Genomic DNA, 13,013 nt, shown 5'->3' on the forward strand with positions numbered 1-13,013 from the left:
TAGTGCTTTATTCTTTTTCACTTTTACATCTTTCATCCCATCAGAGTTGGAGTGAGGGTTAAACAAGAGATCAAAAATCAAAGGAAAAAACACAACTTGTTAAAAATCATTGCAAAATAAAATGCTATTTTTAGGGAATATTTAACAGTATTCTTGAAAGTACAGCCAATTTAAAAAGTTTAGTTTTAGAATTTTGCCTTAGGAAAATTGGGACAATAAAGGATCTTGCATGTGAATTAATTTAAGATATAAATTACAACTTGTTGATAGATTGAGTAATCTGATAGATGCTGTGTATAGAAAGAAATGGCTCAGAAGTCAAGACTCAGAGTTTGTATTTTACAAATGAGAGTTAATTTCTCAAATGTACTTTGGAAGAATATCAATAATTTATGTTCTCTGAAGATTTCCACTTGAGCTCTTAGGTATTGTAGTAAGTGAAGCTCTTCTTTTATTGTTGAATTAAATTTTAATTTAAATATCTTAGAGTTTAACTTTCTACATGTTTCAGACATGTCTTGCTATATTGTGAGCTCACTGAGGGTGGGAACCATAGTTTATTCGTGTAGTCCTTGTTGCACTAAATGGTAGGGAGTCAATTTTTTTTTCTTTTCAGGAAATCTTTTTATATAGCTTATGTACTGAACTTGAAACCTGGAAATGAAGACTTTCATTATAAAAGAAAAGTTGTGTATCTAGAAGAATTTTTAAAAATACCTGTGAAGCAGTAAACAGTTTAAGTTGTACAAGAAACTCATAGTTCACAATCCCAAAAGAAGAAAAGTTAATTCTTTAAATGGCTAAAACCTTCTCTATGTCCCAAGAAAAACAATTTGTAACTTAGAGTCAATGATTGAAGTTTAGTGGATCCTAATATTTTATAGAAAGTGTTGGGTGCACATAAATGTTTATTCTATCTTCTTTTTTTAAAAAAATATATCTTTATTGATTTCAGAAAAGGAAAGGAGAGAGATAGAAACATCAGTGATGAGAGAGTCATTGATCGGCTGCCTCCTGCACGCCCCCAACTGGGGATCGAGCCCGCAACCCGGGCATGTGCCCTGACCGGGAATCGAACCCAGATAGCTGGGATCCTAGTTCATTACTCAACCGCTGAGTCACACCCGGCCAGGCAATTCTTCTTAAAGAGGTCTATGACCCCCAAATGTTACCTGTTGTGCCTAGGCAACATTTAGATATTTATTTCAACTTTTACATCATTTTCAATCTCCCATCCGGTTTAGATTTTATCTCATCTAATTTATTTCATTAAGCTACAGATCTGCTAAATTCTGGTGATGAGTTTGGAGGGTTTAATGAAAAGACGTCGTAAATGCTTTGGTGACATACTTCATGCCATAAAATATGTAATTTTACATTGTACAATTTAATTTACAATAGTGCCTGAACTTTTATTCATTGTACACAACTTGAATTTTAATATCTCTTTTCCCAAAGGGTTTCTCTCACCACTGATATGCTTTTAGGCTCCCTATAAACCCATGTGCTTGGCCCTCTCTGGCAAGATTTTCTTGACATTGAAAAAGAAAGTAAAGAGCACCAAAGGCTTTAGGACATAACATAATTGTGGTAAGGAGCTAGAAAGTGTTATTGGAGGAGCAGTAGGCTCTGAGTTTGAATCTCTGCTATACTCCTTGACACCTCTGTGATTTAGGGAAGTATTTAACATCTCAGTGTTTTCATCAGTAAAATGAGGATAATACTGTCTATCTCAAAATGAGATAAAACATATAAAGCACCCCATGCAGAATGAAACATGTCATAGAAACTTAAATACTGTATTTCTTCCCCTTTTTTTATTAGTGCTGTCCACATTTTCCTGAAACATAGAAATTGATCCCTTCTAATTCTGCTAGTAGATTATTATTAGTTTGTAGTTATTGCCATGCAAATTTGCCAGGTCATCTAAAAGCATCAAGAAATGTCAGCCTATTTCAGGGAAATGGATTCCTTAATTTGAATCAGATAAAAAGAGATTAAGAAAGCCAATTCATATATGTAGAATTGTTATTTTAAAAAATTGTCATATTCTCATAGTATTCTATATAGCACTTTTCACTTGTCAAAGAATTTTTCTGTTTTCTCATCTTATCCTCACAATCAGAAGCAGGGTACTAACCAAGAGAGAAAAGTTTTCTAGGATCTTAAGAACAGTTATTTAAGGACTATTTTTTTTCTTACCTTGCTAGAAGTTGTTCCTCATCAGAAAACCAGTGGGGACCCCCTACTCCAGAAAATACATGGATGGTTTTTTAGTTTGCTCATGATTGATTTAGTGTGCCTTCTTGGGCACATCATTTTTACCTCCCTATTTCTTTGTTAATTCATGTATAAAGTTAGATGGTGGACTCTGTGATATCTAAAGTCTTTTCACTTACAAAATTCTATGGTTATATTTTATTTTTATGGTTGATCATTACATAGTTGTAGCAATTTAATTAAAATCTCTCCACATGCAGTATCATTGCATCTGTGACTCAGAATAGTAAGGGTATTTTTAAATTTCCTTTGAAACGTATGTTTTCTATATTATAAGGATGAGATGTTTAACATATTGGGTTTTTCTTCTTCCATCCATGCCACATGCATTAAATAAATGGCAGTCGGCAGACAACAGGGCAGCTTGGGACTCCCAGCAGGCAAATCCCCACCATTTGAGAGCTCACCTTGCAGCAGACAGACATGGTGGCTCGGTACAGGTATTTTCTGATTTTTGCATGAGTGATTATTTCCCAAATTTATACAACTAACCCTTTTTTGGAACTTGTGGCATGATTTCATATCCTAATGAGAAACTTGTTGCTGAACTCTCCATAATTCTATTCCTTTGTATTTAACCAAAAAGCAAAATTAACATGGTCTAGAAAGACCAGCAGGGATACTAAGATTTTGCCTTTGTTCATTTTTGCAAGTACATTCAACAGTATTTAAGTAAGTCATACTACAGGTTAGAAAAACAAACTGCATTACTTGAAATATGTGTTAAACATGATTTTCCAACAATAAGCTCAGTCTTTATAAATAGCTTTAAGTAATAGAACATTTTTATCTTTTTCCTTTCATTGACATGCCTCCTTCAGACGTAAGTCAGTTAAGTAGATATGTAACTTTTTTCGTCCTAAATATTCAGAATATACTTTCTGATTAATTATCCAAATAAACATGGCCCTAATTTTTTTAAATGGTATATTTTGTTTGCGTCTCAGATGCAGAAAATAATTTCAAGGACAAGTATTTATTAAATACTCTCTTCAATTTTCTGGATATTTATGAAAGTTTAAAGCAGTCCCATTTTTTTTGATGTATTTTCTTTCCCTTTTCTAAACACTTAGAGATAGCTACTATGTTCTGTCCTCTCATGCCCCCTAAGTTTTAATCTTTTATGTGTATTATAGAAATAGGGAAAGATTACTGAGTTTCTTATTTCTTTTAAAATGTTGGTTTAAGATAATCTAAATGCTGGTTTAAAGTAATTGAGATAATAAATGTTATTTCAATTCATTTTAATATAGAACCTTTTAAAATTTTCTGGATTTTTTTCCCCTCCACATATTCTCACTTGAACAATTTTTGATGTATATAATCTACTGAATCTATGCAATGGATTTTATTCTTTCTTGATTTGAATTTTAAAAACCAGTTCTTGATTAAATCTTATAAGTTCTCATGTTTTTCTCACCATTAAATTTTAGAGGTGATTTAAATTAGATAACCAGTATTTTTATAGGACTTTGTAGTCTATGGAACTTTCAGTCATGTGTAATAGAAGTATTTGAGTAGTTTTATAAAACTTTAGAAAGGGACTCAAAGGCAAGGATGCCTGAATTGTAAAATTTTTAATGTTCTCAACTCATATCATTGGAAAAATTAATTGAGCAAATTATATTTAATTTGCATAACACAAGCTGGATTGTGTATGTACCTGTATACATTTGCATGTCTCTAAGTATTGTATGTGATCATAGCAAGTACCTTGCTGAGTGTTCATGGAACTCTGCCACAATTAAGGTACTATTAGAAAGCTGTCCTCCCACTTCTGTACTATTACCAGAAAAACTTAGCTGCTTCTTGCTCTGGGATTTCCAAAGGTAGCTTATGGGATCTCTTTGGACTCTCCGATGGTGAATGAGTTTGATTATGTTGTCTCATCACTTCAAACTTTATGTTCTATTTTTTCACATGTTTTCAAAGAGATATTTCAACCCTCCTCATTTCTCGTCATCTCTTTAAAATTGTTCTACCTGTAGAGACTACATTTAACTTCATTCTAGTATTGAATAAGTGATCAGTTTTACTTAGTAGAATTCTAGTAACAACAAAAACCAATAAATTTTACACTATTTTCATTAACTTCCTGAACATATTGAGTTGTTTTCAGTGTGGCACCACTAAGGTGGTTCCAGTTGACATGCAAGATTAAACCTCTTGTCACTTTGACCACAGAAACATCCTCAGATGTTCTTTATTTCAGATGTGCTTTTAATAGGACTGAATCATGGAGTCTAAATTTGAGCTCCTTGTCTTTCCAGAATTATTATATATAGGATGGGGCAAAAGTAGTTTTACACTTGTTCCTATGGAAAATAATACAATAATTAATAAATAATAAAACAATAAACTGCATACTCAAAGCTATAAACCTACTTTTGCCACACCTTCTATATTACAGATCAGACATATAAGTTACCAAGTTGATTTCATTGTGGTTAAGAGCACAAGCTGTGGAGTCAGATTTGAGTTCAAATTCTGTGCCTTAAGTTATTCATCTGTAAAATGGAGATGTCAATAATACTTCTACCTCGTGGTTTTGTTGTGAGAATTTAATTTTTTTAAAAAAAGTATTTAGCATAGAGACAGGGACTTAGGCAATGCTAACTAGTAGAATAATCTATTACTTTTACAAATTGAGAAACTTGACTAGTATTTTTATTCACTTTGGGGAGCAAAGTGTAGAGGTACAGCCAAAAGAAAGCATTGTCAAATACTACCTCCTTAGTGTGACCATGTTAATTCACTGTCCAGAAGGATACAGCTATATAGTTAATAAACTTTTCCCACTCAAGAGACTAAGAATAATATTCAGATATCTAAAGACTTTATTTTGAATCTGTTCTTGGCTTGTATGTGTTATGGAAAAGCTCCTAGAGGAATCAAGTGTGCCCTCCTCTGCTCTCCTTAGAATCATTGGTAATTAATATGGTTGAGAAACTTAGACCCACCACTTTGAGTTTCTGGCCACTCATTATTTAGCAAATATACACATATAAATGTCTACTAAGAGCTATGCATTGTGCTAGATTCTTTGAATAAAAGGAAGAATGACAGATAATGTGGTGCCTGTCTCCATGGAACTTTCAGTCAGTGGCGAAGGCTAATAAACAAGCATTGTGATAAGTGGAGAAAGATGGGGGAGAGAGAGATTGAAGAACTAAATAAAACTCAGTCAGCCTGATGTGTATTGAAAAAAGAGACAGAGAGGTAGGCAGGAGGCAAGTAATGAAAGCTCCTAACAGGTCTTGTTATTTAATTTGGACTTTATTCTGAGGATATTGGGTAGCCATAAGGAGAATTAGATAGGGAACTAACTTGATTATATAGTGTTCTCTAAAGATTTCTGTTGCTGGAGACTAGATTGAAGTGAGACAAGTCTAAGGCAGGGACACAGCTATTAAGTCTGTAGCTGAGGGGAAACGATGGGTAGTGGAGATGAAGAGAAATAAAGGGATGTGAGCAATTAGAAGAGAGAATTTAGTTGGATATGGGGGCTTAGGGGAAAGGAAGGGTTCAGATATCCCTTTTTGATATGTTTCTACCTGGCAAATCAGGATTTCCCAAATTAGGTTTTAAAGGGTACCACTGGCAGCAGATATTGCTAATCTCTAATTCTACTGTAGCACAACTCCACTGAGTGCAAAGCTAACTGAAAACCTGATCCTGTAAAGCTGAGAGGTAATTGCAAGCAGAGGGAAGAAGACAAATATTAAGGACACTAACTACTGAAAAAGTACTTTGCATGGTATGGTATACTTCCTGATTGTTTGGAACTCTATAGTTGTACAGCCTTGGCTTGCGTTTAAGGAATAATGTGACACTGAGCACTTGAGGGGAAAGGGCAGAATCACAAATGGTGCCGACATATAGGGCAGCCAGGCACTGCTGATGAAAATAAAAGAATAACATTAATAAGAAGTCTGATATTTTAGTCAGTATATCTTCAGAAACAAAAACAGGTAATGATAACAGAAAAAGAATTAGACAAATATATCTTGAAATGGTAAGAAAACACATGTAGTTAAAAGTCAGAGGAGTAATGGATGCCTTATCTCAGTCAGTTCTTTATTATGCTAATTGTTAATACTGACCTTTTGAAAACATTTCAAGTAGACAATTTCAGATTTCTCTATCAGTCTTTGAAAAGGTACTAACAAGGAAAAAAAATTGAGTGATTAGTATAATCATATATTTCTGTTCATAGTTTTCTGCGGTACTGAAGTCTGCAAAAGAAAGGTTGTTGAAGGAGACAATAGTATTCCCCATTATTTAGGGGGAAACATTCCAAAACCCCCAAAGGGATGCTTGAAACCAAGATAGTACCAAACCCTACATATACTATATTTTCCCTATACATAAAGACCTATGGTAAAGTTTAATTTATAATTTAGGTACAGTAAGAGATTAACAACATAACTAATAATAAAATAGAACAATTATAATATACTGTGATAAAAAGTTATGTGAATGTGGCCTCTATCTCTCAAAATATGTTATTGTACTATATTCACCTTTTCACTTAAAGGAAGCACTTTACGACTTCTCTTTGGCATGTCCAAATTGCCAGCACCATACTCTTGTGCTTTGGGGCCATTATTAAGTTAAATAAGGGTTACTTGAACTCAAGCACAGGGATATTGAGATAGCTACTAAGTGGTATACGCTGGAAAAAGGGATGGTTCAGGTCCCAGGTGGACAGTACCAGATGGTCCAAATTTTATGCTACTCAGAATGTCAAGCAATTTAAAACTTCTGAATTGTTTATTTCTGGAATTTCCGTTTAGTATTTTCAGACCACGGTAACTGAAATGGTGGAAAGTAAACCTGCAGATAAAGGGAGACCACTGTAGTTACATGCTTTTATTACATAAGTAATTTCCAGCTAGTCTCCATTAGGTTTAGTTTAGGAAATTCCTTGTGTAGTTATCACTGGGGTAAATCAGCATTGTGAATTTATTTTGATATTTTTTATAGTAACATTTGCAGTAACATCTTGAAAGATAGGAATACTAAAAGAATAGTGTACTCTGCTTAATCCTTCCATAAGTGAAAGGTAGACTGAAAATCTGTTTTGGTTTATATTTGTTGAAAGACATTGAGAATGTCCTATGCCTTGGGGTCATCAGTTGGAATATCAAGAATATCAATTATAACCCTAGCTATAGTTTTAGAATATGTAAGGAAGTTCATTTTGTATAGTATATGTGTACTTTAGCACAGGTCTGATAAACTCTTTGGAAATTACTTTTTTAACTATGTTCTATTAGTGTGGTTTCCTATAGATGACTTTTAGAAAAAGCTGAGTTCATAAGTAAAATATATAATGTTTTAAAATTTCTAGTTTTTTTTTTTTTGGATAGATGGAGATCTGGTTAAATAATATATTGTGCCTCTACTGAGCACTTGGTAACATGCTTTCAAGAATGCAAATAGAAATTAGGAAGATAGCATAATAATTTGTTTGAATTCATTATATTTGGAAAGTATATTAGTTGGTCTTTTCCAGTCATTGACTATAAAGATACCATGCGATATCTTGATTGTACTCGGAGTCTTTGAGAATGACTTCTTTTTGAACTAGATTGGGGAGGCAGCAGCCATTCAGGGAATAATCATTATCTCCCACACTTAGCTGCAGGCTGTTTCCCCGCCCCCTTCCCTTAAACTCTCATGTACAAATAGTAAAACTGCCATCTGGTTGCTTTTTTTTTTAACCTCTTAAAATAAGAACTGCACTGAGTATTTTATCAGGGTTGGAATATCAGAAAATTTCTTTAAGAACAAGAACAAAAAACTCTGTAAAACACCTGAATCACTTTTTGAAATGTCCAACCTCAAAGCTTCTGTCATTTTTATACAAACTTTCATTAAGGAAATCAGCCTGATGAACACTAATATTTTAAAGACTTTTATGTTCTAGTTTGAGTTATAATTCTATAAATGTCACTGAAATGAAATCATTCTTTTGAATTTGACTTATAAAAATAATTTGTATATATTTGTTTGAGTGCTTGTTTGATTTAGGTTTCTAGGAGTATAATGTCACATTATTTATAATATTGTCTTTGTTTCTTCTTTGTAAAATCCCATTGCAAAAAGATCACTAGTTTTCTTAAGTGAAAACAATTTTGCTGCCATGATACACTCTCAAGTCACTGATGTTAAGTAGGCCAACTTTACAGAACTGTTACCACATTGACACTGTTTTGTCCTTTACTCAGAGGGTCAGAGAATCTGGGAAGCCCAAGAAAAATTACATTTGAAAATTACACAAAGGAAGATGTTACTTCCTTTAGGTCTGGTTCTGGTCAACCAGTTAGAATGGGATTTGAAACATTTCAGTAAAATAAAGTTTTTTAAAGTTAAGTATGACTTTGTGTGAGCTGAAGTAAATCAAATTACAGTGGTATCTCGATTTTCGGAAGACCCTTCGAAAACCGAGGCATCCACAGCCCACAGCTGGGCCTCAGGATCTTGCCCTCAGTGGAAGCTGTGTGGTATGTTTGACTTCTGAGGCGTGTTCGGAAACGGAAGCATTTTCTTCAGGGTTTACGGCGTTCGTAAACCAAAATGTTCATCAACGGAGATGTTCGGTATATTTACAGTGCATATATAGTTGCTGTTTGCTGGAAGTTTAGAATGCCCGAGTTTTAAATTTTCAATTATGCTGCCTAAAGTTAGAGGAGCTGCCTATAGTTCAAGGTTGGGTCCCTCCAGCTAAGTCTCTAAGCCACTGAACAAAAAGGAGAGAAAGAAACCTGTTGAGTATTATGTTGAGGGGAGAGCAATGGAGATTGTTCAGTGAACTCTATTATCTAGTGCATGCAAGGATCCCTGCTAGTTAAAGGTAGTGGGGAATCAAAAAGTATAAGAATTCTGTTTTCTGGCTCCCTTCCAATTCAGAGTAGGGGCTCTGATATTTAAAAATTAGGAATATGAGAACCAAATTATGTTTGAGAATTAGAACAAGTAATTATTTTAGAATATATTCAGAAGGAGGGAAAAATAAAGAGGGGAAAATAATCAACACAGAACTCAATAGAATGGCAGAAAGGAGGAAGCAAGTACCCCAGAAGCAGAGAGGCAGACTTAGACACAGGAGTTTCTCCTTGGGCTGTGTCTGAAGATGATCGAGGAAGTTTTGTGTATTTTCAGCTGTAGGCACAAGTTTAGTGTTTGTTTCTAAGTACTTGTTCCACATAGGATATAGGAAACTGAATTTTCATAATTCCTGAATTAATCCAGGTGTATTGGGTGATTTCTAGTTACTTTCCTTAAAGTTGGGGAGAGAGGAGCCTATTTCTTTATACTAGAAACTCAGGTCCACAAGAGCTGGGTTGTTTGTCAGTTTTGTTTAACCATGATATTCCAGGTTCCTAGAACAATGCCTGGCATGTTGTAGCCTCTCAGTAAGAACTTTTGAATTAATTAAGTTTTAGAAATATGGGGTTCTGTAAATAGTACCTTTAAGTCTAGTAGTCAACTGCAACTCTGGTGCCCAGGCCTTTGATATGTTAGCAGTTTTTTCTCATAAAGAGAGCAGGTGGGGGAAGCATCAAAGATAATTCTTAGATTTTGAGCCTGGACGTCTGGGAAGATGGTAAGGCTTTAATAGAAGTTGGAAACATAGAAAGAATAGCAGATTTAAGAGTATGATAAATTTGGTTTTGGAAATACTGAATTTGAGGTGGCAAACTTGTTTAGGATCAGGGAATTCTTTACATAGAGGTGATAGTTTAAGCCATGATTATAGGTGAAACTGAAAGTAATGATGGCCACCATTTATTGAGCCCTTTATTATATGCCAGTCACTGTACTTTATATATTGATTTCATTTCATCCTCATATCAACCTTGTTAAATAGATACTACTGTTTCCCATTTCATAGTTGACAACACTGAGGTTTAGCAAGATAGGATATCTTCCCCAGGGTCGTGTAGCTGGTAAGTAGTAGAACTAGGTTTTGAATGTAGACCCATCTTATCCCAAAGTCATCAGCTGGTGCCAAGTGGTAAGAAATGTACAGGAAAATGAGGATTGAGCAAAGACCACTGAATATATTTTCTAGGAATTGTTGGTAACCTTCAAGAGAACTCAGAATCCTGGTGTAGGGACAGAGTACATATTGCAAGGAGTTCAGGAATACAATGAATGGAAAATTTTATAAAAATGGAAATGGGAAGTTAAGACTAGTTTTCAAGAAATTTGGGAGAAGGCAAGAAATAGTACAGTATGGTGAATTTGTAGGACCAAGCAAATTTGGGAGTTTTGTTATCTCCCAATAGTTTTTATCTTGTTTTAGTATTTCATTCATGCATGCATGCATTCATTTATTTCAACAAATACTTATTGAGTGACTGCTCTGAGCCAGGTAGAGTAGGGGGAATATGCAGGAAACAACACAAGATTCTTGCTGTCATAGAGTTTAATTTTAATGGATGCGGGCATGGTTGTCAAGAACCAAAATCAGTCAGAAAAATACCAACATGAATAAATGCTATACAAAGAGTTAAAAATAGAATATAACATGCAAGAGAGCGTCTGTGTGGAAGTTTTAGATTCTGTGGTAGAAAGGCCTATTTTAGAGACATATTCTGAGAATCTAAAAGATAAGAAGATAGCCTGTAAGCAGGAAGAGAATTTAGGCAGTGAGAATAGGTAATGCCAAGGCCTTAAAGTAGGAATAAGCTTGACAATAACAGATGGATGCTATTGAGCAAAGGGGAAAGTGGTATTATATCAGAGAGGGAGGCAGGATTCAGATCTTTTATGGGGCTTTATAAATTGGTGTAAAAAGTGTGGATCTTTATTCTAAGTGAAGTGGGATGTCAGGCACTTGAAGAATTTTAAGCAGGTAGTTATATACATGATCTAATTTACATCTTAAAAGGATACCCTGGGATACAAGGAAAAGCAGAAGATCAGTTAATAGGTTTCTGCTCTTATTCACACAGAGATAATGGTGGCTTGGACTAAAGTTTTAGTAATAAAGGTGGGGAGAACTGGTTGGATTTTGAATGTATTTCAGGGGAGTATATAACAGGGCCTGCTGATGGATTAGATATGGGTTTCAGTTTAAGAGAGGAATCACAATGACTCTTGGATTTGGGGCTTGAACAACTGAGTAAATGAATGGGCAGTATGAGAGGAAACCTGAGCATGATTACATTGAAATGAGGGTTTCATTGAAAGAAGCAATATTGAAGTTGCACGGGACAAGCTACCAGAAGAGTGAGCACACAACAGGGAAGCGATTGAGAGAGAACTGTAGGAGTTAGCCTTAAAAATCAGAGGGAAGGAGACAGACAACAGACATTTCAAGATGTAAAGGAAGTTGAAAAGCAAATATTGAATAACCTTGATCTTTAATAAAACGCTAGACCTATTACTGTGTTCATTTATGAACAACTACATATTGTTTTAAGTTCCTTATATTAACTTTCTAATTTAAATACTTGAAGCTTAATTATGTTTATCATTGTATAACCTATTACTTTTGTATATATAATTTTTTTTGTTTTTTTCAGGTTGTAAGTTCTACAAATGGAGAGTTAAACACAGATGACCCTACTGCAGGACGTTCAAATGCACCCATCACAGCCCCTACAGAAGTAGAAGTGATGGATGAAACCAAGTATGTATTCTTTTTGCTTGTTTTACTAACTTTTGTTCTTAAACTATGCATGTTTGACATTTATAGTTATGTGCAGTTATTTCAGGAATTTTGTTTCAAGGAATAGGTGCATGTAAAATAAGTGATATGTTTATTTTAATCACTCAGTTTAGAATAGTGTTATTTCAGTAAATATTTTAATAATACAAAATAGTTTAACAACTATGCTCAAATACTTATTTAGAACCAACAGAATATTTTTAGCTATTTTTAAGAGTGTTGATGCATGATAGTTGTTGCTATATTATAGATTCTCAATTTTTCTTTAAACGTAAGAATAAATAATTTTTAATTTTGTAGTATGCTGCATGAATCAATATTAGTTTTAATTTAGTTTTTTGTGAGTGTAAATTATAATAATGCTGCTTGGGAAAAAATGAAGCATGAAAAACAATGTGACAATTTCAATGTGGGCTATTTCTGATGATCTCTCTCTCTCTCTCTTTCCTTGTATTTTTTTTTGTGCCTGTGTATAGCTGCCAGAAAGTGTTGAACATGTGGTGAGTTCCCAAGTGTAGGCAGGCAGAAATAGCTCCGTTGACTGTAATTTCAAAGATTTTTAGCACCATATTGTGTTTTTTAAAAACGTACCTTTCAACATAGACATTATAATTTGTAAAAGTTGTTCAAAAGTATTTATATCATTTACATTAGCTCTGAAAAGCAAGAAATCATTGTTTGAGGAGCTCTTTTGCCTGCTGCAACTTTTGCTTCAAGTAACATAGATTTGGGGGCACTTTTTAATTGAGTAGATACACCAACCCTGCTTGTGCTTGTGTATTTGTTTTGTAACACAGAGGCTTTATTTGCTATTTTAGATAGAAAGAGGCTTTTGAGATAAGTTTTCTTTTTTCTGTTTGTAATTATTAAATACACATAGTAAACCCCATACCCTCCACCCCAGTAGTATCACTAAAACAGAATTTCAATTACTAACTAATGATATTGCCATTGTTAACACATGGTGTATATACATTGATAAGTTTCATGATAAGCTATAGTTGAGTGTTATGAAAAATCCTCATCTAAATATTTTCTGCTAATTGCA

At 34.1% G+C, this 13,013-nt stretch overlaps 1 protein-coding gene across 10 annotated transcripts in view; it reads left to right on the forward strand.

Annotated features, from left to right (window-relative positions):
- Positions 1–13,013, forward strand: part of CSNK1G3 (casein kinase 1 gamma 3) — an 84,923-nt gene that overhangs the window by 60,616 nt on the left and 11,294 nt on the right. For 2 of the 10 annotated variants that reach the window (XM_087815518.1, XM_087815519.1), the window contains exons 11-13: positions 2,625–2,720; positions 11,820–11,926; positions 12,442–12,465. In XM_087815518.1, the coding sequence (XP_087671644.1) occupies positions 2,625–2,720; positions 11,820–11,926; positions 12,442–12,465 (227 nt within the window). The remainder of the gene's footprint in view (positions 1–2,624; positions 2,721–11,819; positions 11,927–12,441; positions 12,466–13,013) is intronic. The other 8 variants (XM_087815520.1, XM_087815521.1, XM_087815522.1 and 5 more) reach the window with 4 other exon arrangements.

This window comes from Miniopterus natalensis, chromosome 3 (assembly GCF_054644295.1).
Source record: "Miniopterus natalensis isolate mMinNat1 chromosome 3, mMinNat1.hap1, whole genome shotgun sequence".
In the NCBI taxonomy this organism is placed as follows: domain Eukaryota; kingdom Metazoa; phylum Chordata; class Mammalia; order Chiroptera; family Miniopteridae; genus Miniopterus; species Miniopterus natalensis.